The following is a 25,382-nucleotide window of genomic DNA, read 5'->3' on the forward strand; positions in this document are numbered from 1 at the left end:
CTCTCCTCTCTCCTCTCTCCTCTCTCCTCTCTCCTCTCCCCTCCTCAGAGCTGTTACAGGATGTTCTGCATGCTTCTGAGTCAGCATGAAGCTGTCTCTCTGCTGATGTGAATGTCTCCTCTGTGGGACTGATGGAGGTATTCTGGTTCTCATTCTGAAAACACTTTGGGCGTCTCAACATCTCAGGAATCACTAAGTGGACTGTGAAGGTTCCCTGAGGTTCTCCGCTGTGAAGGTTCCCTGAGGTTCTCCGCTGAGCAGTAATCGGCTGTAAATCAGTTTGATAACTCAGCGGCGACCCTGAGCCTCCTGCAGGTGGCGCTAACATCACAAAGTCGTCTTACTCTCTAGTTCAAACGTTGTCCTGGTGTTCTCCGGCGCCCCCTGCTGGCCGTGCGGCTGCTGCAGGTATTGGTATAAGCGAATGTATGGGTGATCAGTCTGTGTCTGGCTCTTACTGTCCAGCATCGGCGCGCTGCGGTCGTTCACCAGAGACACCGTCCTGAGCCTGGAGGAGAGGAGGAGGTCGCTCAGCAGGGGGTGGCGGTCCGGAGCCTCCTCAGCACTCAGCAGGGGGGGGGCGCTGCTCGCCTAGGGAATCATTCATTACGTTAGAAAACTCTCACTGGCCCCCGGCTTGAGCTTCAGGCCTAGGCTCCACGGGAACGAAAACGGGTTGAATCCGCATATTTCTCTTGCGTATAGCCCTTTAAGCTCAACGACGCCGTAACGGAACGGTAGAAACGGACCCTGCAAACGACAACGACAAAGGTGGATAGATGTGTGAACGGAGCGCTCTGGGGGGTCCAACGGGGCCGTGGGGTCGCCTATACGGTCATCCGTTTCTGATAATGACGACTCAATAGCCCCGCCTCTCCCCACCTCTGCTGCTCACCCCCGCGTCAAAGTACACTGCACCCTGAATTCAGATTATTGATCTTTATCTCGATATGGACATAAATGCGAGTGAAGTCTAATCTGACAGGACGGAGACACGCAGCTCCTCCCGCTGTGATGCAGCCGGAGCAAAACACACACTTCAAGTCAGATCACCACCCTTAGCTATTTTAATTACCTCTCAAACTAAACTAGTTATAAATATGTTTATTTTTACTGTCGGGTCATCATTACTGGATCAGCTGCTGCATGAGGAAGCATGAAGATTTAAACTTTAACACACGCTGACCGGCGAAAAACTCTGCCCGGTTCTGTCGGTCCCCACCGCGGAGAATAAACAGAAGTGCAGCCATGACAACCATTCTTCTTCGCTGCTTTTGTGGAGGAAGTTACAGCGCCACGTACAGGCTCGGCATATGTACTGCAGCTTTTCCAGCGGTTGGAGCTAAACGGAGCCGTCTCGTGGAGCTTGACACAATCCGGTGCGTTTGCGTTAATCCTATGCGTTTTGCCGTATGCGTTCCCGTGGGGCCGGGGCCTAAAACTGAACATACAGCTTTCAAAAGCTGCTGCAAAACTACAGTGTTTACGTGTGTGTGTTACCTGGCTGAAGGTGGGGGGTGAAGGGGGTCCCCCTGGTGGAGGAGGGATTGGCATCCTGCTGCTGGTACAACACACACCTGAGCACACACACACACACACACACACACACACACACACACACACACACACACACACACACACACACACACACACACACACACACACACACACACACACACACACACACACACACACACACACACACACACACACACACACACACACACACACACACACACACACACACACACACACACACACACACACACACACACACACAGAGCTGTGAGCATCCCAACAGAGACAGAGATAAAAACACAATATATTTCAGGCTTATTAAACCAGAGGTGTGATTCTCTTTCTCTTTGTGAACATGAAACTACAGTCCTCAGACTTCATAAGGGTTAGGGTCCACACACAGACTGCTGAACCTGCAGACACCTGAGCAGGGTTAGGGTCCACACACAGACTGCTGAACCTGCAGACACCTGAGCAGGGTTAGGGTCCACACACAGACTGCTGAACCTGCAGACACCTGAGCAGGGTTAGGGTCCACACACAGACTGCTGAACCTGCAGACACCTGAGCAGGGTTAGGGTCCACACACAGACTGCTGAACCTGCAGACACCTGAGCAGGGTTAGGGTCCACACACAGACTGCTGAACCTGCAGACACCTGAGCAGGGTTAGGGTCCACACACAGACTGCTGAACCTGCAGACACCTGAGCAGGGTTAGGGTCCACACACAGACTGCTGAACCTGCAGACACCTGAGCAGGGTTAGGGTCCACACACAGACTGCTGAACCTGCAGACACCTGAGCAGGGTTAGGGTCCACACACAGACTGCTGAACCTGCAGACACCTGAGCAGGGTTAGGGTCCACACAGACTGCTGAACCTGCAGACACCTGAGCAGGGTTAGGGTCCACACACAGACTGCTGAACCTGCAGACACCTGAGCAGGGTTAGGGTCCACACACAGACTGCTGAACCTGCAGACACCTGAGCAGGGTTAGGGTCCACACACAGACTGCTGAACCTGCAGACACCTGAGCAGGTCACTGAGAGTTCATCACCGTTTCTCAGCATCGTCAGTTAGCCACATTAGCTGTTAGCATCATCAGCACCGAATCTCTGCTGAAGAGAAGCCAACACTTCAGCATCTATGCTAAGCTAACACCTTAGCAGCTCTGATGAGCTAACACTTTAATCAGAATTCCGTTATTTGTCTTAAATGGCGTTGAAGGTGGCAGGTAAACAAGACATGCAATAATAAAGAGTACACTAACGCATTACATAGAGAAGGAAATAATAACTCATTAGTAATAAAATACACAACCTTTAGGCTAAGGATGAATAAAGGTATTTAAAGACAAGCCTCTGTGTCCAGTGTTTGTGTTTATTAACAAACAAACTGTCCGGCAGAGTCTCAGCCTCACGCAGTCTGTGGGAACACCTGATATTTACCTAATGTAAGGTTAGCTTAGCGGCTAGCTGTGTGTTAGCTCCGCGGCTAGCTGTGTGTTACCATTAGCAGCACCCAGGTGATATATAACATTATAAGACGATGAACTCGCACCTGTTCCCGGCTCCGTTAGCTCATAATGCACCGGGTGTGTCCGGTGTGCTCATGCTCCTCTCGGTGCTGTTTTATCCCCAGAGGACCGTTAGCTCTGCTGTTAGCTGCTAGCCGTTAGCTTCTCTGCTGCTAGCCGTTAGCTTCTCTCTCTGCTGCAGAGCTCTCAGTAAACACAGCAGCACGTGACCGGAGCGCGAGGACAACACTGCAGTTGCACCGCGCGCTGCAGAAATATTACATATATTGCATATATATTACACAAACACTGCATGCTTCAACATACTACATACAACACACTGCATATATTACATTACAGTGCATCCGGAAAGTATTCATACCCCTTCACTGTTTTCACATTCTGTTATGTTACAGCCTTATTTCTAAATGGATTCAATTCATTTCTGTTCTCAATATCCCACACCTACCCCATAATGACAAAGTGAAAACATTTTTAAAGAATTGTTTGCAAACGTGTTTTTAAGGGAAATGTTTACATATGTCCTCAGTTATGATATGTTATGACTGTTAAAAAATTGAACTGTTGAAACAACTTCAAACATTCATCTGCTACTCAGTAGTATGTATCTAATACCTAATATATATATATATCATTCCAATAACTTGTATATAGACTCGTACTGCACTATTCCACATCATCACTTTATTTTATAACTATTTTTCTTTTTGTATTGCTCTTGCTCTTATTGTTATTATGTTATGTTATTATGTTGCATTGTTGGAGAAGCCTGTGACATAAGATTTTCAACTGCATAATTACTCTGTAGCTATGTCAGATTGACAATAAAGAACCTTGAACCTTGAACCTTGTATAGAGAGATGATGTCTATTCTGTACTGTAGGGATGTAATATTGTTATTGTACCACTGTGAGGCATTGTAACGCACTGTGTGCGTTACGTGCTACCGAAGGACGCAGGCTTGCGTCATGTAAATGAGGGTGTGTTCACCTGATGCACTGTACACTGTCTGGCCGTTTCTCAATCGCGAGTACACTGGCTTGGTAGCACAGCCGAGCCGAGCATCTTGCTTCAGAAGCAAGGCAAGAATCCTTCCTGGCATTCGGAAAACGAAGAGTGGAACAGGCTAGCAAGTGTGCAGGTGTGCGTTATATGAGAGGCCCCGCCTTACATCTTCCGCCACAGATTTGGGGAAATTGGTCCATGCGCAAAGCATTGTGGGGATTTTAAGGACGCGAAGTCTACCAATGTGCAGCCTCGAAATTTCCCCCAAACCAAGGACGCGGCCTCGGTGGAATTCCAAGTATGCTGGAGATTGGAACAGTCCTTAGGCGGCACTCGATGACGTAGCATCCTTGAAATATTGGCTTGGAAGCCAGTATCCTCGCAATTGAGAAACGGCCACCATGTGTGTCATTCTAAGTTAGCTCGGCTGAGTGAAGGAATCACCTGAGAAGCAGAGGGAAATAAATCATGCTCAAGGGCTAAACAGTTCATCGTCTCCGTCTCCACTATTTCTCTCCGAGTGCAGCGTATGAAGAAGCTGCCATCCTAAACCTTAACAGGTTATGGGCCCAGGAGTCATTCGGGGAGAAGTTTGAACATTTATCACCGTCAGAAAGTCACGGCGAACAGCGTGCTAACGGGATAGCAAGATAAGCTAACATGGATCATCGAGGGACAAGCAGGTTGCCTCGACTGATGTTCGACGGAGATGAAACTAAGTATGAACTGTGGGAGACAAAAGTGTTAGGACACCTTCACCTATTAGCCGTGTTCACACCACGTACTTTGCAGTACTTAGTGCCGGCACTTAGTGCCCCGGCACTAATTACCCCAGGGCACTAAGTACCAATCGCGTTCACACCGGAGTACTTTTCCCTGAGGGAAGATTACGCAAATGAGCTGCTGACGTCACTTCTTCTTCTTCTGCTTTGGGTTTACTGGCAGGCTGCAAACAACTTCACGGCGTATACTGCCACCCGGAGTCCCCGGCCGGAAGTCCCTGGAGTTGGGGAAGGCTTCAGTAGAAGCTGCTGGGACTCCCAGGAGTTCAAAACTTTTAATCCCTTTCTGATCGGATCAGATTTGGATTTTGGGTAGTTCAAAACCAAAAAACAGGATAAGGATCACTTTGGTATCGATCAGATCAGGAAATCCAATCCAAGCTTTAATCTGGATCAAATCTTCAAAACGGGTAGTTCAACCCGACAACACAGGATTGGGATCAGTTTGATCCCAAACAACTGGATTATCCTGATCCCACCAGAGGGGTGGGTTTCCAGTGGATTACCAGAGCAAAATGAACTGTACAATTTATTTAAAAATAATATAAATATAAATAAATAAGATGGCAAAGTTTGTTAACTGAAATAATACACCATTTTTAGCCTTCATGGGAAATCCATTTCATTTTTCATTTTTTGGTCACGTTTGTGGCCTATTTTGTTTTCAACCAAATGTTGATGACATAAATATGTATGCTCATAAAATGTAATTTAGATTAAAGAAAAAATATCTTCAACAAAAAAAAAGTCCATCTGTCATCACCTTTCAAATTTAAAAATATAAATAGACATTACAGATGTCTCTGCAATGTGGTCTCTTGTCTTCCTTGTATTATTTTTAATAGATGGAGATCGGTAGGATTAAAGCACTGATATTCAGGATCTAGTCATCTTGAAAAGTGGTAATCTGGATCAGGGTGATCCTATCCTGAATTGCTTTGAACTACAGGGACAACATCTGGCCGACTTGTCTGATCCTGGATCACAACAAATGGGATTTCAAAATCTGATCGGATCTGATTGAGATTAAAAGTGTTGAACTCTGGGCCCTGATGATCACTCTGACAGAGCTCCAGGGTTCCTCTGTGGAGATGGGAGAACCTTCTAGAAGGACAACCATCTGTGCAGCACTCCACCAATCAGGCCTTTATGGTAGAGTGGCCATAAGGAAGCCACTCCTCAGCAAAAGGCACATGGAAGCCCACATGGAGCACCTAGAGGACTCTCAGACCATGAGAAAACAAATACTCATGTCTGGAGGAACCCAGGCACCGCTCATCACCTGGCCAACACCATCCCTCCAGTGAAGCATGGTGGCAGCATCATGTCTGGAGGAACCCAGGCACCGCTCATCACCTGGCCAACACCATCCCTCCAGTGAAGCATGGGGGCAGCATCATGTCTGGAGGAACCCAGGCACCGCTCATCACCTGGCCAACACCATCCCTCCGGTGAAGCATGGTGGTGGTAGCATCATGTCTGGAGGAACCCAGGCACCGCTCATCACCTGGCCAACACCATCCCTCCAGTGAAGCATGGTGGCAGCATCATGTCTGGAGGAACCCAGGCACCGCTCATCACCTGGCCAACACCATCCCTCCAGTGAAGCATGGGGGCAGCATCATGTCTGGAGGAACCCAGGCACCGCTCATCACCTGGCCAACACCATCCCTCCAGTGAAGCATGGGGGCAGCATCATGTCTGGAGGAACCCAGGCACCGCTCATCACCTGGCCAACACCATCCCTCCAGTGAAGCATGGGGGCAGCATCATGTCTGGAGGAACCCAGGCACCGCTCATCACCTGGCCAACACCATCCCTCCAGTGAAGCATGGTGGCAGCATCATGTCTGGAGGAACCCAGGCACCGCTCATCACCTGGCCAACACCATCCCTCCAGTGAAGCATGGGGGGCAGCATCATGTCTGGAGGAACCCAGGCACCGCTCATCACCTGGCCAACACCATCCCTCCAGTGAAGCATGGGGGCAGCATCATGTCTGGAGGAACCCAGGCACCGCTCATCACCTGGCCAACACCATCCCTCCGGTGAAGCATGGGGGCAGCATCATGTCTGGAGGAACCCAGGCACCGCTCATCACCTGGCCAACACCATCCCTCCGGTGAAGCATGGTGGTGGTAGCATCATGTCTGGAGGAACCCAGGCACCGCTCATCACCTGGCCAACACCATCCCTCCAGTGAAGCATGGTGGCAGCATCATGTCTGGAGGAACCCAGGCACCGCTCATCACCTGGCCAACACCATCCCTCCAGTGAAGCATGGTGGCAGCATCATGTCTGGAGGAACCCAGGCACCGCTCATCACCTGGCCAACACCATCCCTCCAGTGAAGCATGGTGGCAGCATCATGTCTGGAGGAACCCAGGCAACCGCTCATCACCTGGCCAACACCATCCCTCCAGTGAAGCATGGGGGCAGCATCATGTCTGGAGGAACCCAGGCACCGCTCATCACCTGGCCAACACCATCCCTCCGGTGAAGCATGGGGGCAGCATCATGTCTGGAGGAACCCAGGCACCGCTCATCACCTGGCCAACACCATCCCTCCAGTGAAGCATGGTGGCAGCATCATGTCTGGAGGAACCCAGGCACCGCTCATCACCTGGCCAACACCATCCCTCCAGTGAAGCATGGGGGGGGCAGCATCATGTCTGGAGGAACCCAGGCACCGCTCATCACCTGGCCAACACCATCCCTCCAGTGAAGCATGGGGGCAGCATCATGTCTGGAGGAACCCAGGCACCGCTCATCACCTGGCCAACACCATCCCTCCAGTGAAGCATGGGGGCAGCATCATGCTGTGGGAGGTTCTTCAGCAGCAGGAACTGGGAGACTAGTCAGAATCAAGGGAAAGATGAATGCAGCGATGTACAGAGAGATCATTGATGAAAACCTGCTCCAGAGTGCTCTGGACCTCAGACTGGGGCGAAGGTCCACCTTTCAACAGGACAATGACCCTAAGCACATAGATGGAGTCCTGGACTCGGACTCGAGTTGGACTCGAGTGCCGATTTTCGGGACTCGTGACTCGACTCGGACTCGCGCACTGATTGACGCGACTCGGACTTGGACTCGCGAATTCTCGCGCACGATGACTTGGACATGGACTCGTGAATTCTCGCGTACGATGACTTGGACATGGACTCGTGAATTCTCGCGTACGATGACTTGGACTCGGACATTTCCCCCCCCACGATGACTCGGACTCGACTTGTACATTGACGCTCCGACTTGGACTCGGACTCGAGCAAGTTTCCTCTGGAGTCTGATGTCCTGGCGTGTGCACCTGCGAGGCGAGTTCACATACTGGGCCCCGCTATTCCAGTCTAAAGATGTCTAGAGACACACCCTGCATCGTATATATATATATGTATATTTGTATATATATATATGTATATATATATGTATATATATATATATATATATATACAGTGCAATAAGCTTCTTAGTGCAATAAGAAGCTACAGGGACGTTAATCTACGTCGGTAATATTAACTTTATTTAATACAACATTTACGGTACAAGATTTAATCATACAGCCCATGTAGTATAATATTTTACAAATGATGAATTACAGCAAACATGTGCAATATATCCATTATTACAGCTCCGTGGGCTGGCAGTAAGGCGATATGGGTCCGTTCTTATTGTGCATCCATGGGTAAAGATAAACGCATGTAGTGCTGAACACGTAACATGAACGTGCCAGGCGGCGCGGTCCCGTGAGTTAGATGCGCGTTCATAATGCAGAGGGAAATAACTCTCAGAATAACGTTATTAGCACATTTTTACAACTTGAGGAACGAATGTTTTTAATAAGGGCTATACAAGTGTTCATACTGGGTAGTTTATTTAGTTTAAAAAAAGTTATCCAACGATTTACAGACCACTCTTTCCCCATGTAAGTCAATGGGAAAAAGTGTTTCCGGGCCTGGCAACCAAAAGGAAGTGTAGTACCGCCGTTTGGCCAGTGTCACTACCCGATCCGTCCACCTGCCCGATCGGTACTGCGCATGTGCGAGATGGTCCGCCAGGATTGCACAACTCCGTACGGCAACCCAACTAGGACACTTGACACAGTGGCTTTTGGCAAAGCACACAAAGAAAACTAAAAAAACCGAGAGAGATGAGTTATTGTTATTACAACGTGACTTCACTATTATTTAACAACTGTAGAGTATTCGCATTTGGTCTCTGTTGTCCTTCTGCAGACACCGTACCGGTGGTAGGGATCTACAGGCGTGGTTCGTGTATTGTGATGATAACAGCCATGTGGATATAATGTTGCTCCGTCACTAATAGGTTATTAAACCAAGTTCTATGATAAACATGACTCGTTTATAAGAACATCAAACATGGTGTCAGAAGTCAAGTCTCCGGAGTTTTTTTTTTCGGCTGATTTTTCACGTCTAGGTGACGTTTGCGAGGACAACTAAGCCTGCTCCACGACGCATGCAGCTAAGCTAACATGGCGGATGGATTCCGGAGACCCGACCCACTCGTCTTTGACGGTAACATCGCAGAGAACTGGCGAATATTCGAACAGGAATATGACATTTTCATCGCGGCGGCACACTATGACAAGCCAGCACGCACACGAGCATACATTCTCCTCAATATAGCGGGACCAGAGGCCATCGAGCGCGAGAGGTCTTTCGTCTATGCGGCTGAAGTGAGGGGTCCTGGCGTGGATGCGCCCATCATCACTCATGCTGAGTCTAAAGAAGACCCGGAGTGTCTGAAAAGAACATTTAGGGAGATGTGCAACCCTCAAACAAATGTCACTATGGAAAGACACAAGTTCAATACAAGGAATCAAAATGTTAGTGAGCCAATTGAATCGTATGTCAGTGCTTTAAGGATCAAGGCAAAGAGCTGCACATTTGGGAATCTCTATGAAGAACTAATCAGAGATAGACTGGTCTGTGGTATCAGTAATGACAATTTAAGTGCTCCTGAGAGACTGTGATTTAACACTAATCAAAGCTGTTAACATATGTCAGATCCATGAGATGACTGAAGAGCACAATAAAACGCTAGCTATGCCACAGCACTCTGCCACAAACGTGGATTCAGTTCAGACTTACCAGAGAGGAACACGAAGATACGACAACAAAAGGAAACCTCAGGCAGATACACATGGATTTAGCTGTATTTCCAACTGCTACAACTGTGGAGGTAGTCATGCAGCAAAGAGCTGTCCAGCTAATGGTCAACAGTGTCATACCTGCAAAAAGTGGAATCATTTCAAAAAGTGTTGCAAGTCCATACAACAAACATATAACAAGCAAGGGCCCAGGAGGATAGTTCATCAACTCGAACCTGATCAAGCTGATACAACTACAGATGAAACATTCTATGTTGACGGCGTAACACTGCAAGTAAGTGTTGATGCAACTGATGCACAGATAGAAAAAAATGATGAGGCTTTTGTCACTGTGCACATTAATGACAATATAGTTGAGATGAAAGTAGACACTGGTGCGAAGTGCAATGTTCTGTCAAAAATATCACTCAATGTGATAAAAGGAGATGAACAAATACAGACGTGTTTTAAATCCACTAATCTTGTTGCATATGGTGGAAGCAAAATCAAAACTGCGGGCGTAGTCAGACTGCAGTGCCACCTAGTGGGAAAAGTCCACACACTACCATTCTACATTGTAGAAGAGGATGTCCTGCCACTGCTTGGGCTACGAGCGTGCAGACAGATGGGACTAGTTTCATTCAGTGAAGCAGTTCATCAATTAAGCCCCACTGACGATGATTTTTCAGTTGAGATCCAAACAGAATACAGCGATCTCTTCTCTGATGAGCTTGGAAAGCTACCTGTGACGTACTCCATGACTCTCGACCCGGATATAAAACCAGTCGTTCGTCCTGCACATCGCATACCTTTGGCTATGAAAGACAGAGTCAAAGCTGAACTCGACAAGATGCAGGAACTGGGCGTCATTATTCCTGTCTCAGAGCCCACTGATTGGGTGTCCTCTATGGTAGCCACTAACAAAAAGGACAAACAAGAAATCAGGATATGCATTAATCCAAGAGACTTGAACACTGCTCTGAAAAGACCACACCATCCTATGCGTACTGTGGAAGAAGTCGCTACACACATGTCAAAAGCAACTATGTTTTCTGTATTGGATGCAAAGAGATCCTTCTGGCAGGTTCCACTCGACCATAAGTCTTCCATGTTAACCACTTTCAGCTCCCCTTTTGGTCGTTACAGATTTCTAAGAATGCCATTTGGAATCAATTCTGCCAGCGAGGTGTTCCAGCGCTCCATGGAACAGATCTTCGCTGGATACCCCTGTGAAATCATCGTTGATGATATCATTATTGCAGGTAAAGATGTTGCAGAGCACGACGCCAACCTGAGAAAAGTGCTTAACAGGGTCAGGGAGGTTAATTTAAGGCTTAACCCCCTCAAGTGCAAGTTCAGGCTAAGCCAAGTCGGCTATGTCGGCCATGTTTTCACCAGTGAAGGACTCAAAGCAGATCCTTCCAAAACAAGTGCTATTAGTGAGATGCCAGTGCCAGCAGACGTCCCAGCCTTGCAAAGATTTCTGGGGATGGTCAACTACCTTGGAAAGTTCATACCAAACTTCAGCCAGCTGTCAGCTCCACTACGGCAGCTCACACATAAAGACACAGAATGGACATGGCATGAACAGCAGCAGAAAGCTTTTGAAGATTTAAAGAAACGCATGTCTTGCCCACCGGTGTTGCTATACTATGATGTTGACAAGCCAGTGACACTTACCTGTGACGCTTCACAGTACGGACTCGGTGCAGCGTGTTTGCAGGAAGGAAAACCCGTAGCGTATGCTTCGCGTACGCTAACTGAAACGGAAACCAGATATGCTCAAATCGAAAAAGAGCTGTTGGCAGTGGTCTTTGCATGTTCAAAATTCAATGACTATATCTATGGTAAACCAGTCACTATTGAAACAGACCACCAGCCCCTCGTCACCATACTAAAAAAGCCCATACACACAGCACCTGCAAGACTACAAAGAATGATGCTACGACTACAAAAGTACGACATCACTCTTGTGTACAAATGCGGAAAGCAAATGTTCCTGGCTGACACTTTGTCGCGAGCTCCCCGCAGCTCCACAGTTCAGCAAGCTGAAGAAGAGGACAACTTCGACGTAATGACTGTTAACTACATATCTTCTTCTCACTTAGAAGAGTTAGAGAGGCACACCGCTGAAGACATGACTCTGCAAACACTCAGCACCACTGTCAGACACGGGTGGCCCGCTAAACAGCATAATCTTCCACATGCCATTAGACCGTATTTTCCTTTCAGAGACGAACTGATTGTTGAAAATGGAGTCATAATGAAGGGTCACAAAGCAGTTATTCCTCTGTCACTACAGAAAGAATACATCAGCATCATGCACAGAGGACATCCTGGTGAAGAAGCTACAAAGCGGAGAGCATGTGGCATTGTTTTCTGGCCAAATATGACAGACAACATTCACACAGAAATACAGTCATGCTCTGTATGTAACAGCACAAAACCACACCAGCAGAAAGAACCACTCCATCTGCATCCAGTTCCAGACCTGCCGTGGTCAACTGTAGCAACTGACATCTTTGAGTGGCACAATCAGCAATACTTAGTGCTAGTGGACTCATACTCAGGCTGGTATGAGATAGACATGCTTCGTGATATCACTGCAGCAACAGTCATTGCAAAGCTGAAAAGACATTTCTCAGTTCATGGAGCACCTCACACACTCATGTCAGACAATGGAAGGCAGTTTACTAGCCAGCGCTTTAAAGACTTTGCCTCACAGTGGGACTTCACTCATATTACCAGCAGCCCTGAGTATCCCCAGTCCAACGGGCTAGCTGAACGGGCTGTGCGCAGTGCGAAGTAGCTCATGGAGAAATCTCATAGAGATGGAACTGATGTTTTTCTTAACCTATTAAACATCAGGAATGTACCACGTGACACAAAATTAGGATCTCCTGCACAGAGACTGATGTCGAGACAAACACGTACAACACTCCCAGTCTCGGTGAAGCTGCTTGAGCCAGATATGCGTCACCCACAAGAGGTAAAAGCCCAGCTTCTAAACAAGAGGTTGTATCAAAAACAGTGCTATGATAAGTCAAGCCGACCACTACAACCTTTGATGGAAGGACAGGTTGTTAGGATGCAGACCCCACAAGGTTACAACAGGACTGGAATGATTCAAGAGATCTGCAAGGAACCCCGGTCGTACGTCGTCCACTCAGAGGGGAAGCTGTACAGAAGGAATCGTAGGCACATTCTGCCTGTAGATGAGCCGGTCCCGTCACGCACCTCTACAAGTGACACCGATCATCAAGACACAGGACTTGAGTTTACAGATTGTGACACACACACACAGGAATCACTGAACAGTGAACACATGAGGGCTGATGTTCCCACAGATAAACTGCTGTCAGACACTCCCGAGAGTGTCTACAGGACACGCTCAGGCCGTGCTATCAAGCCTAATCCCAAATACAGAGACTGAAGCTTTGTCATGTATGCACAAGCATATCACTCTGAGGACAATGACTCTAAACTGTTAGTTCACACAGTAATGCCATATTGAGACTTAAAGTTTTGTTTCACAGTGCAAATGTACTCTATTTTAGTAATCTACTTTGTTACTGTAGTAATTACTGAGTTAATTGCTACACTCATTCTTTGAGATTGTGTAGTGTTCATCAGTTACTAAATGCACACATAGTTTGATAACGTGTACATTCGCAGCATTTTGTATGTTCTGTCGTATGTGTTCAGTATAACAGTTTTGTTCATTACTGTAGGAAGAGCTAAAGAAAGGGGATGTAGAGTATTCGCATTTGGTCTCTGTTGTCCTTCTGCAGACACCGTACCGGTGGTAGGGATCTACAGGCGTGGTTCGTGTATTGTGATGATAACAGCCATGTGGATATATTGTTGCTCCGTCACTAATAGGTTATTAAACCAAGTTCTATGATAAACATGACTCGTTTATAAGAACATCAAACAACAACTATTTTTATTGGGTTCTTTTATTTGGGGTTAAGTACATTCAGTGGCGTTTTTATATGTACAAAAGTGGTGGGGCACAAAAAACGTAGATGTCTATATATAAGCTTCTGCAGTGACGTGCAGTGAGGTTCATGGCTGGTGAGGCACTCGCACTGACTCTTCAGGTTTACAAATATTATATTTTGACCTAAACCAAAATATTATATTATTTTCCAAAGCTTTTTTTGTCTGATGCTTCGATTAATTTTAAACAGACAGTTCAACAAAAGGATACCCAAAAAATGTCATTTTATCATTTAAATATTGAATTGTTCTCTCTTAGTAAGATCCCATTTTCAATAAAATGGTGGTCTTACCTTGACTTGAAGATGAAGTCCATTTGCCTATCCTTCTGGACAAAAATGTCTATTACTTTTTTGTAAAAGTCCTCCTTATCTTCTCGTAGTTTCAAAAGTCTATCATAAATCTAATCCATAGATTTATGATTAAAAAATGATAAAAGTAGGGTAGACATGTGGATGTTATCCGGCTAATCAAAACGTGCATTTATCTAACAGGTACGTTTCCCACAGATCTTATTTCGAGCTATTTCTAAAATCCTCTGGAGAAATCTCATTGCTTTTTTGTGCTTACTTCCTGGTTTTAGGACGCACCACTGCAGCTCTCTCGTCTCCTCTTCACACAGCACACTTTTCGCGGCACACGTACTTACAGCCAATCAGCTCTGAATGATTTGAGATGACGTATGGTGGGGATGGTAGCTCCATGCCCCTCTGGTCATTATTTTTTTGCCACACACATTTCATTACAAAATACTCTGAGCATGCGCAGTGTAGTTTTTACAGTCACCATTGACTTCACAGCGAGAGGAAGGGGCATAATCAGGTTTTGTCCCACATGGCTCTAAACAGCTCAATAGGCACACACTGTGACTGTAGACACACTAATTAGAAGAACACAGACTAAAACAGCAATGTACAGACGAATCAGATGATTAAACATGATCTTAAAATATATTTTATATATTTTTTTATTTATTTTTTTGCATTTTTGTAATCATTATTTGTAATACTTTCTGCTGACACTAGGTGGGGCTGTGCCCCACCTGCCCCTAATGACCAGTCGCCACTGAGTACATTGTCAGAATAAGTGAGAAATGGATTTAACTTCTGTTAGACAGCTATCATACTGAATAAATATTTATGCAAAAATGTATGGCATTAATAATGTATATCTAATTACATTTAAAAATGTATGGCATTAATAATGTATAGGTTCAAGGTTCAAGGTTCAAGGTTCTTTATTGTCAATCTGACATAGCTACAGAGTAATTATGCAGTTGAAAATCTTATGTCACAGGCTTCTCCAACAATGCAACATAATAACATAACATATTAACAATATATATCTAATTACATTAACTGTGAATGTCTTTCATTTTATTTAAAATGAAATAAAATTACAAAAAGTTCATTCAATAACTAATCTCTGTTATTAGATCAGCACTTTTCTTATATGACTATTATTGCTAAATTTGAAAGGTCTTTACCAGCTTTGGAATTATATATATATATATATATATATATATAGCACCTTCTGCCATCCCATCTCTACTGACAATCATTAACACTTAGATTTTATGATATCGTAAGCATCTTCAGTGATTGACTTGAACACTGAGAATGTATTTATTAACTTCAGACATTTTCATATACAAATGTGATCATACACCAACACACTTTTTAGATATATACATTTTTCACACACAACGCACAACCATTTACTAAATTAAACCATATCCCATCATAATACGAGCAAATAAAAAGGCACAACAATAAATATATTATGTGTGTGTGTGTGTGTGAGTGTCCTAGTTGGGTTGCCGTACGGAGTTGTGCAATCCTGGCGGACCATCTCGCACATGCGCAGTACCGATCGGGCAGGTGGACGGATCGGGTAGTGACAGTGACAGCCAGCACGAATATTTTCATCTGAGTCCGGCGCACTTCCTGGGGGCTTGGTCCAACCTGATGGAGCCTGAGACGATCTGCAGCGTCACCGTCAGGCGGCCAATCACATCGCTCGTGTTGCCGCGGATATTTGAAAACAGAAATGGCGGAGGTTCGAAGGTAAGTCTGTTTATAAGTTAGCCTCCTCTTCCTCTCTTCCTCTCTTCCTCTCTTCCTCTCTTCCTCTCTTCCTCTCTTCCTCTCTTCCTCTCTTCACTTCTCTTTGAATAACGCGGGGTTCAGGGGTCCCTCGGCCGGGTGCAGAGCTCATGTCGAACAGGAAGTAGAGTTATTGATTAAAGAAGCTAAAACACGGCTCAGTGTTAGCATGCTAGCTGAAGCTAACGGCTGTTGTTGATTAATGAACATTTAAGGGGGTCCTAACCGTTCTACAGTGTATGGTACAGTACACACAGCAGGACAATAACAACATCAACAACAACAACAACACACAAACACTACACACAAAACCACTGTCACCACAGAGAGGTCTTGGACAAAGACAAGCGTAGTGTTGTGTAAGTCCATAGATATACCAACACTATTCAGGAGGTGTCACAAGCTAGGCTAGCTAGGCTAGCTAGGATAATAATACTGTTCATCTGGGAGACATCCGCAATCACTCAGCCAGTACAGGCTCCACTGTGTATACAATATACACAGTGTATGGTGGTGTAGTGGGCTGGGAGACATCTTCTATCTGGATGTAACATTAGCATGTTTCCTGGTCATTCAAAAAACCAGCTCAAAGCCTATATTGTATAGTTTTTCAAGTATATTATATATATATATTATTTACAAGTGAATGTAAATAAACATCCAGCTTTACACTGACTCTACATGCATGACTTCAACGCGGAGTCATCAGAAAGATCTTCTCTTAAATCACACTTAGCTGAGGGGTGGGATATTCCCTTCTTAGCTTTTGGTCTGATAGATTTGGAGGAAGAGACCCTCTCTAAAGGTCACACTGGTCATGTGTTCTCTGCTCTAACCCATCCTAGTGCTAGGAGCAGTGGGCATGTATGTGTACTTGTATGTAATGTGTGTGTGTGTGTGTGTGTGTTGTGTGTGTGTGTGTGTGTGTGTGTGTGTGTGTGTGTGTGTGTGTGTGTGTGTGTGTGTGTGTGTGTGTGTGTGTGTGTGTGTGTGTGTGTGTGTGTGTGTGTGTGTGTGTGTGTGTGTGTGTGTGTGTGTGTGTGTGTGTGTGTGTGTGTGTTAGTGTGCTGCAGCAGTGTGACCCGGCTCTCCTGGACCCAGCATCTGATCAGTGGGACTGTGAAGCCGGCAGGATGCTGCTCCAGCTGACGGTCAGTTTACCTCCTGATCATCTGATACTCACACACTTAACACTATGCATCTATATAAGTGTGCGTGTGTGTGTGTGTGTGCAGGACAACCGGCGTATCCAGAAGGTTCTGCTGCGTCAGCTGTTTGTTCTGGACGCCATGATGTCTCTGCTGGAGGGTCTACAGTCTGCCCGGCAACTGATGACACTGCCCTGCCCCCCAAACCCTGGTATACACACAGAACACACTACACACACTACACACAGAACACACAGAACACACTACACACACTACACACACTACACACACTACACACAGAACACACTACACACACTACACACACTACACACACTACACACAGAACACACAGAACACACTACTACAGTGTAATACAGGGGTAATAATAACAGTGTAATACGGGGGTAATAATAACAGTGTAATACGGGGGTAATAACAGTGTAATACGGGGGTAATAATAACAGTGTAATACGGGGGTAATAATAACAGTGTAATACAGGGGTAATAATAACAGTGTAATACGGGGGTATTAACAGTGTAATACAGGGGTAATAATAACAGTGTAATACGGGGGTAATAATAACAGTGTAATACAGGGGTAATAATAACAGTGTAATACGGGGGTATTAACAGTGTAATACAGGGGTATTAACAGTGTAATACGGGGGTAATAATAACAGTGTAATACGGGGGTAATAACAGTGTAATACGGGGGTAATAATAACAGTGTAATACGGGGGTAATAATAACAGTGTAATACGGGGGTAATAATAACAGTGTAATACAGGGGTAATAATAACAGGGTAATACGGGGGTAATAACAGTGTAATACAGGGGTAATAATAACAGTGTAATACGGGGGTAATAATAACAGTGTAATACGGGGGTAATAACAGTGTAATACGGGGGTAATAATAACAGTGTAATACGGGGGTAATAATAACAGTGTAATACGGGGGGTAATAACAGTGTAATACGGGGGTAATAATAACAGTGTAATACGGGGGTAATAATAACAGTGTAATACGGGGGTAATAATAACAGTGTAATATGGGGGTAATAATAACAGTGTAATACGGGGGTAATAATAACAGTGTAATACGGGGGTAATAATAACAGTGTAATACGGGTGTAATAACAGTGTAATACGGGGGTAATAATAACAGTGTAATACGGGGGTGATAATAACAGTGTAATACGGGGGTGATAATAACAGTGTAATACGGGTGTGATAATAACAGTGTAATATGGGGGTAATAATAACAGTGTAATACGGGTGTAATAACAGGGTAATACGGGGGTAATAATAACAGTGTAATGCAGGGGTAATAATAACAGTGTAATACGGGTGTGATAATAACAGTGTAATACGGGTGTGATAATAACAGTGTAATACGGGGGTAATAATAACAGTGTAATACGGGGGTAATAATAACAGTGTAATACGGGGGTGATAATAACAGTGTAACACGGGGGTAATAATAACAGGGTAATACGGGTGTGATAACTGTTTTGTATTGTGTTTGGGAAGCTATGTCTGTTATAAAAACTAGTAGTGTATAAATAAATGGTCTGAAATATTGTGTGTGTGTGTGTGTGTGTGTGTGTCAGAGGGGGGGGGCTCGCCACAGGTGGAAGGCTCGGAAGATGGAGAGCCTGTCGAGGGGGGAGGAGACGGAGACTCTGCTGCAGTGTCTGCAGGAGAAGATACAACAGATACACACCAAGAGACACACACTCACACAGCTGGTCGCACAGCTGCACAGCAAGGTGACACACACACACACACACACACACACACACACACACACACACACACACACACAGGTCGTTGTTTTATTTAAATGTCCTTTTTAGTCTTTATCATGTTTGGTTTCACAAAAAAGTCTCCTAATTTCCTTGTTTCCTCTCTTTATCTCCTTGTTTCCTCTCTTTATCTCCTTGTTTCCACTCTTTATCTCCTTGTTTCCTCTCTTTATCTCCTTGTTTCCTCTCTTTATCTCCTTGTTTCCTCTCTTTATCTCCTTGTTTCCTCTTTTTATCTCCTTGTTTCCTCTCTTTATCTCCTTGTTTCCTCTCTTTATCTCCTTGTTTCCTCTCTTTATCTCCTTGTTTCCTCTCTTTATCTCCTTGTTTCCTCTTTTTATCTCCTTGTTTCCTCTCTTTATCTCCTTGTTTCCTCTCTTTATCTCCTTGTTTCCTCTCTTTATCTCCTTGTTTCCTCTTTTTATCTCCTTGTTTCCTCTTTTTATCTCCTTGTTTCCTCTCCTGTTTCCACTCTTTATCTCCTTGTTTCCTTGTCTCCTCAGAAGCAGCAGTGTGAACAGCTGCAGGAGTCTCTGCAAAAAGCCCAGAATGCATTGCAGATCTATGACCATCAGCTGATGTCGCTGGTGGTGGAGTCAGCGGCAGCGCTGTGTCAGCTGACCGGCTGGCAGCGAATCAGAGACGAGTGAGTGTTTCAGGTCATGTGACCCCTCTCTGCGCTCCTATTGGTGGCTAACTGTCTCTCTGTCAGGCTGCAGGCCTACGTCTCCTCGGCGCAGGACTTCATGCAGATCAACCTGCTGTCCATCACCCAATCAGAGCTCAGAGTGGAGCTCAAGCCCCGCCCCCCTTCCCCGCTGTCGTCCAATGAGCTGGAGCCTCTGCAGCTGTCCGTCACCTGGAGCCATGACGACCGCTTCACCCTGCAGGTGTGTGTGTGTGTGTCTGTGTGTGTGTGTGTGTGTGTGTGTGTGTGTGACTGTGTGACTGCATATGTAGGCCTGTCGCGATAAGCAATTAATTGACTTATCGTACGATAAATAAAAATGAACTCGATAACTTTTCTGACCTCGAATACTTGCCGTTTACATGCGTGTTTGTTTACATAAAGATCTGAAGTTACCTACTGTAACTCCAGCTTCTATGAGTATTGGCGTAGCCCTCTAAGGCTATCGCTATTGGGTAATCCCCCTGCGCACCCGCGCAGCACTGAAACACTTGTAGTCCACGCCCGCCCGCAAGGTGGGCCCCACCCTCGGGCTCCCTTCCGGTATAAATAGGAAGGAGGCCCGACAATCTGCTCCCACACAAAACAACTTTTCTTCAGCTATTCGTGGAGCCAGTGGGGCCCAGAACTTAGAGGGCTACGCCAATACTCATAGAAGCTGGAGTTACAGTAGGTAACTTCAGTTCTATTTCGTATATGGCTTCGCCCTCTAAGGCTATCGCTATTGGGTTAAGGGCGAAGCAAGATGTAGTCTGGGCCCCACTGGGTCGCCCCGGTACAAGAAGCACAACCACACCTGCTCAGATAATAACCCATGCCTATTGCGCCATGCGAATGGCGCATCACAGTCCCTGGAATATATCATAACATGAATATTTACCATGAGAGGACGAAGGCTGGGAATAATACATACCTGCCGCTGTGAGAAAGTAGAGACGAAAGGTCACACTTTGCCCAGTGACAGAAGGAGGGGGAATAGCAGCTCTCTGTGTGCAGACAGGCAGGAGAGCGCACAGCTGGGTCCCCAACATCACACACTCTGACAAGACATTCCGTACGAAATGTGTCAGGGGAAAAAAGGGGGACGTCCCTCTCATAAGAGGGAAATACAGGCCACTCTCCGTGTGCCGAGGCAGGAGAGAGGCGCACAGCTGGATCCCTGACGTCACTCACTCTGACAGGACACTCAGCACAGGGTGTGTCAGAGAGGAATGGGAGACATCCCTCAAATAAAATTGAATAAATGAACAGGGAGAAGACCAAGATGCAGCAGTGCAAATGTCTTCCACTGACATTCCTCCGTGCAAAGCCGTGGAGGAGGAAACATTCCTCTGGCTTTGAGGAGGGGGAAAGAAGCCAGCCAGGGTGATCACTCTTGACCTAAAAAAGTTTGTGATGACCTTAGCCTTAGGCATGAAGCCGGTTTAGCATAAACGGCTGTCCTCCCTGGCGATTGAGGTAGGCTGCCGTGGCCTGTTGGCTGGGCGAATCAACACATGTTTGATTGTACAGCAACAGGGCGAAGTGCTGGAATACTTCCCAACCCGGAGAACAGCTCCAGCACATTTACCCCTGACGCACGGGGTCGGTGCATGGGCGAATGAACCACCTCTGGAGACCCCTCCTGTGGGGGAGACCCCGGGGAATCCCCACGTGATCAGCTGACGTCATGCTGAGCAGCTGTATCACGGAGAGGGCTGTCACCACGCTGTGGGATGTGACACGCTGGATAGGGAGCTGTCAGTTCCTCCACTCGCTGCAGCGAGAGCCGCACTCTGTTGCTGAGTTTTATTCCACTCGCAGATAAATGAATGTCTGGGGGGGAAGAGGACAACTCGAGCGAGCTATGCAGTTTATAAACCAATAGGTTAAAACAGCGAATGACCCACCTCTGGAGTCTCCTCCTGTGGGGGAGACCCATGGGGATCTTTGAGCTTTGACAGATGCGATACGAGATGTAACGTCTGTAAAGCGACTTCCTCATGCTGGATCGAGCCTAGCAGCAAGGTCGTCCAGAGAAAAAACCTCATTCTCATCCCTCCTCTCTGTGTAGTGGCTCCAGCCTTCTCTACACAAAATGCGAGGAGCCAGGGAACATCCAAACAGCAGACGATTGTCTGGTCTGATATTTCCTGAAAAGAGAAACGCAGGAATTCCCTGTGTTTCGGGATGGTGGGTATGGAAGTATGCATCCTCCTTCAGGTGGAAGTGAACCAGTCGTCCTGGTGAACACATTCCAGCACCTGTTTGATCGTCAGCATGGGAATACTGACAGATCAAGGATGGGTCTCACTCCCCCGTTGGAGAGGCTTCTCTGTGATATGCTGTAATGGTCGTCATGACCGTGCTCTGTAGGAGGCATATCTGGGACAGAGGAATGCCGCGAGCTATGCAGTTTATAACCCAATAGGTTAAAACAGCAGGCTTCTGCAGCGAATGACCCACCTCTGGAGTCTCCTCCTGTGGGGGAGACCCATGGGGATCGGACGCACATGCTCGAGATGTGTTGTGGTCGTCATGGCGACGAGCCACGTCAGAGCCCTCGCCGCCGCAGCCCGTGAGGCAACCCAAGGTGGGCCTGGCAAAAGGGCTGTGAGGGAGCCTCCACACGCTGCGTTTCACTCCGGCTCTCATCATGAGGCGTGTACACGCTCAGGGGATGAGTGGAGGTGTGTGTCGTGACGTCCACATGAGACGTCATAACTGCGCTCATGGGTTTATTATGTGTGGAGGAGACGTATCACGGACAGAGGAATGCCGCGAGCTCTGCGGTTCACTAACCGATAGGTTAAAACCAGCAGGCTTCTGCAGCGAGCCCTGCTGTCTACTAATCAACAGATTGGTGGCAGCTGGCTTAGTTAGCGAACTCTGCAGTTTATTAACCGATAGATTAAAAAGTGCAGGCTCTTACACAGAGTGGGGGGTGAGAAAACACTTGATACTGATGACTCAGACAAAAAGTTTGGAAAATGAACTCTCCTTTTATTTTCCACACAACCCCAACACGTCAAAAACGTCTCTGCTTCCTCGGAGGCTCTGGTGGAGCCGACCAAGAGCGGGAGTGCCTCACTCCCCGTTGACCCACCGCTGGAAGACCCCTTTGTCTCTGGGGTGGCGGGGGAGCGGAGACGTGGGACGGAGCCCCTGCAGCCGCTGAAGGACCCTGACGCCGCGGCTGTGGGCGTCTCTCCGCCTGCCACTGTGGCCGGGTCGGACGCTGCGGCTGCTGCGGGCGTTGATGCCGCTGTGGCCGCCCAGCAGGCTGGAGCCAGCTGACGTGCTGGCGGATGTCGTCCGCCTGTTCTGCAGCCGACTTCATGGACTCCACCATGGCGTGGAACTGGGGTCCGAACAGCCCGTCCGGACTGATTGGAGCGTCCAGAAGCACCTTCCTGGCCGTCTCTGTAAGTGACGCCTGCTGCAGCCAGAGGTGGCGCTGAATCTGCGTCACCCACGCGGCGATCCTCGCCTGGGAGACAGCGACGGACGCGCACAGTGTGAGCGCCGTGCTGGCCGCCTTGCCGATCTCCTCCGCTTCATCAGCGGCCAAGGTGGTGGACCGCTCCACCAGCGTCACCACCGAGTTTGAGAGCAGCGCGATGTTGTTCGCCGCCGCCTGAAAGGCACACTGGTGCACCCGGTCGGCCTGGCAGGCGACATACTGGTCCCTGGGGGAGGCCAACGTAGGGCGCCGTCCGGCGATCACGTTGGCCTGTCTCACCCCAAAAAACGCCGTCAGGCTCGGCTCCAAAGAAGGGGTGGCTGGGAAACCAGCATCTGTGAACCCCTCCACCTTGGTGAGGGGAACAAATGTGGCCACCGGAGCCTTCAGGGTCCTCGGGTTCGCCGCCGCCCCCTCCTGGTACCTCCTGATGGCGGGGAAGCGTGGCCAGACCGGGTCACTCCTGACCGTCTGCACCCGCGAAAAAACTCCGGTCATATCGTCCGGAGCACACCTCTCCTGAGCTGGGGGAACGGGGAGACCTCTGCAGGCGGCCGCCTTGCATATGATCTCCGGTAGTTCCCCCAGCATGCCACCTATCACCGGCAGCGCCGTGGTGACGGAGAAGGGGACCGCGTGCTCGTCCGCCAAGCCGGCACCCTGCTCCGACTCTGTCTCCCCCGTCTGGGGGAGAGGAGGGAGGGGAGAACCGTACGGTGAACCGTGGAGGGAGGCGGGGTAGGAGTCGTCCGACACCTGCCCGGCACTCGGCTCCAGGGACATGAGGCCGCCGTCCACGGGCTCGAAAGCCTGGACGGGCCAATCGTCCTCCTCGGCCACAGCAGCGAGAGCGTCCGCTCTTCGCTTCCTGTCGTCCGCGGGGAGACGGGCACAGTGTGTGCATGCGACCTGCTGGCTGAGAGCCGCGTATGCGTGCTCTGGCCCCAGGCAGGATTCGCACATCGTGTGCTGGTCGTAACCCATAATGTATCCAGAGCCACATGAGGGACAATCTCTCACACAATTGCTGCTCATGATTGCTCTGTTAATGAAAGTGTCTCTTGTGCTTCAGTAACGGGGTGCTGAAGAAAAAGAGGGAGCAGATTGTCGGGCCTCCTTCCTATTTATACCGGAAGGGAGCCCGAGGGTGGGGCCCACCTTGCGGGCGGGCGTGGACTACAAGTGTTTTCAGTGCTGCGCGGGTGCGCAGGGGGATTACCCAATAGCGATAGCCTTAGAGGGCTAAGCCATATACGAAATAGAAGTGACCGGCCACTCTACCGGCCCGGCGCGCTGTGAGGGGCTCACACACAGCCAGGTCAGGACACTCCGCGTGCAGCAGCGTAGCAGCCAAATGAATAATAGACAAGCAGGAGACAACGTGTGACTTACTCCAGGGGAATTTGAAGTGAAATGGAATTGGTTGCAAAACCTAATACCACATCTCCGGTGTGGGAATATTTTGGATTTAAGCCAAATCAACGAGGCGAACCTACGAACTTGAATGAGCCGGGCGGTGTGTCGCATTTGTTTTAAAAAGGTAGCAACAAAAGCTAGCAATACGACCAACCTTAAACTGCACCTGAAACACAAAACCCCATTCCGTGTTCCCAGCTGGGAGCAAACACGGCAGCTGGAGACGGAGAGCCCCCACCTTCCCCACTGTTTGCAAACAAAGATGCATTTGCCCGACAATGCAAACATGTTGGTTTCTCGCCGAGTGGAGAGAACTCGCCGAGTGGAGAGAACTCGCCGAGTGGAGAGAACTCGCCGAGTGGAGAGAACTCGCCGAGTGGAGAGAACTCGCCGAGTCGAGAGAACTCGCCGAGTCGAGAGAACTCGCCGAGTGGAGAGAACTCGCCGAGTGGAGAGAACTCGCCGAGTCGAGAGAACTCGCCGAGTGGAGAGAACTCGCCGAGTGGAGAGATCTCGCCGAGTGGAGAGATCTCGCCGAGTGGAGAGAACTCGCCGAGTCGAGAGAACTCGCCGAGTGGAGAGAACTCGCCGAGTCGAGAGAACTTGAGAACTCGCCGAGTCGAGAGAACTCGCCGAGTCGAGAGATCTCGCCGAGTGGAGAGATCTCGCCGAGTCGAGAGATCTCGCCGAGTGGAGAGAACTCGCCGAGTCGAGAGAACTCGCCGAGTGGAGAGAACTCGCCGAGTCGAGAGAACTCGCCGAGTCGAGAAAACTCGCCGAGTCGAGAGATCTCGCCGAGTCGAGAGATCTCGCCGAGTTGAGAGA

General features: G+C 48.0%; 3 protein-coding genes across 3 annotated transcripts; 2 read left to right on the forward strand and 1 right to left on the reverse strand.

Moving 5' to 3' along the window:
• Positions 1 to 344: 344 nt before the first annotated feature.
• On the reverse strand, positions 345 to 3,295 carry LOC117484879 (WAS/WASL-interacting protein family member 2-like; the record flags this gene model as incomplete). Its single annotated transcript, XM_034133325.1, is given in 3 exon segments — positions 345 to 591; positions 1,501 to 1,577; positions 3,081 to 3,295. Coding segments are annotated over 2 exon segments (301 nt in total), but the record flags the coding sequence as incomplete, so codon positions are not given.
• A 6,037-nt stretch (positions 3,296 to 9,332) lies between these two features.
• Positions 9,333 to 12,759, forward strand: LOC117484861 (uncharacterized protein K02A2.6-like). Its single transcript, XM_034133304.1, has 2 exons — positions 9,333 to 9,600; positions 10,640 to 12,759. The coding sequence occupies exons 1-2, from the start codon at positions 9,333 to 9,335 to the stop codon at positions 12,757 to 12,759; spliced, it is 2,388 nt and encodes a 795-aa protein (XP_033989195.1).
• Positions 12,760 to 15,849: 3,090 nt separating this feature from the next.
• Positions 15,850 to 19,901, forward strand: si:dkey-225f5.4 (the record flags this gene model as incomplete). Its single annotated transcript, XM_034133315.1, is given in 6 exon segments — positions 15,850 to 16,018; positions 17,121 to 17,208; positions 17,293 to 17,416; positions 18,817 to 18,975; positions 19,515 to 19,657; positions 19,724 to 19,901. Coding segments are annotated over 3 exon segments (444 nt in total), but the record flags the coding sequence as incomplete, so codon positions are not given.
• Positions 19,902 to 25,382: the final 5,481 nt, after the last annotated feature.

The sequence above is a fragment of the Trematomus bernacchii genome, unplaced genomic scaffold (genome assembly GCF_902827165.1).
Source record: "Trematomus bernacchii unplaced genomic scaffold, fTreBer1.1, whole genome shotgun sequence".
Classification (NCBI taxonomy): Eukaryota; Metazoa; Chordata; class Actinopteri; order Perciformes; family Nototheniidae; genus Trematomus; species Trematomus bernacchii.

Bases quoted from the DNA above. Each gene is read 5' to 3' on its own strand.
- LOC117484861 (XM_034133304.1), top strand. From the start codon at position 9,333: ATGGCGGATGGATTCCGGAGACCCGACCCACTCGTCTTTGACGGTAAC. The intron at 9,601-10,639 runs GTCTGAAAAGAA...ATGATTTTTCAG, and splicing joins GTCTAAAGAAGACCCGGAGT to TTGAGATCCAAACAGAATAC.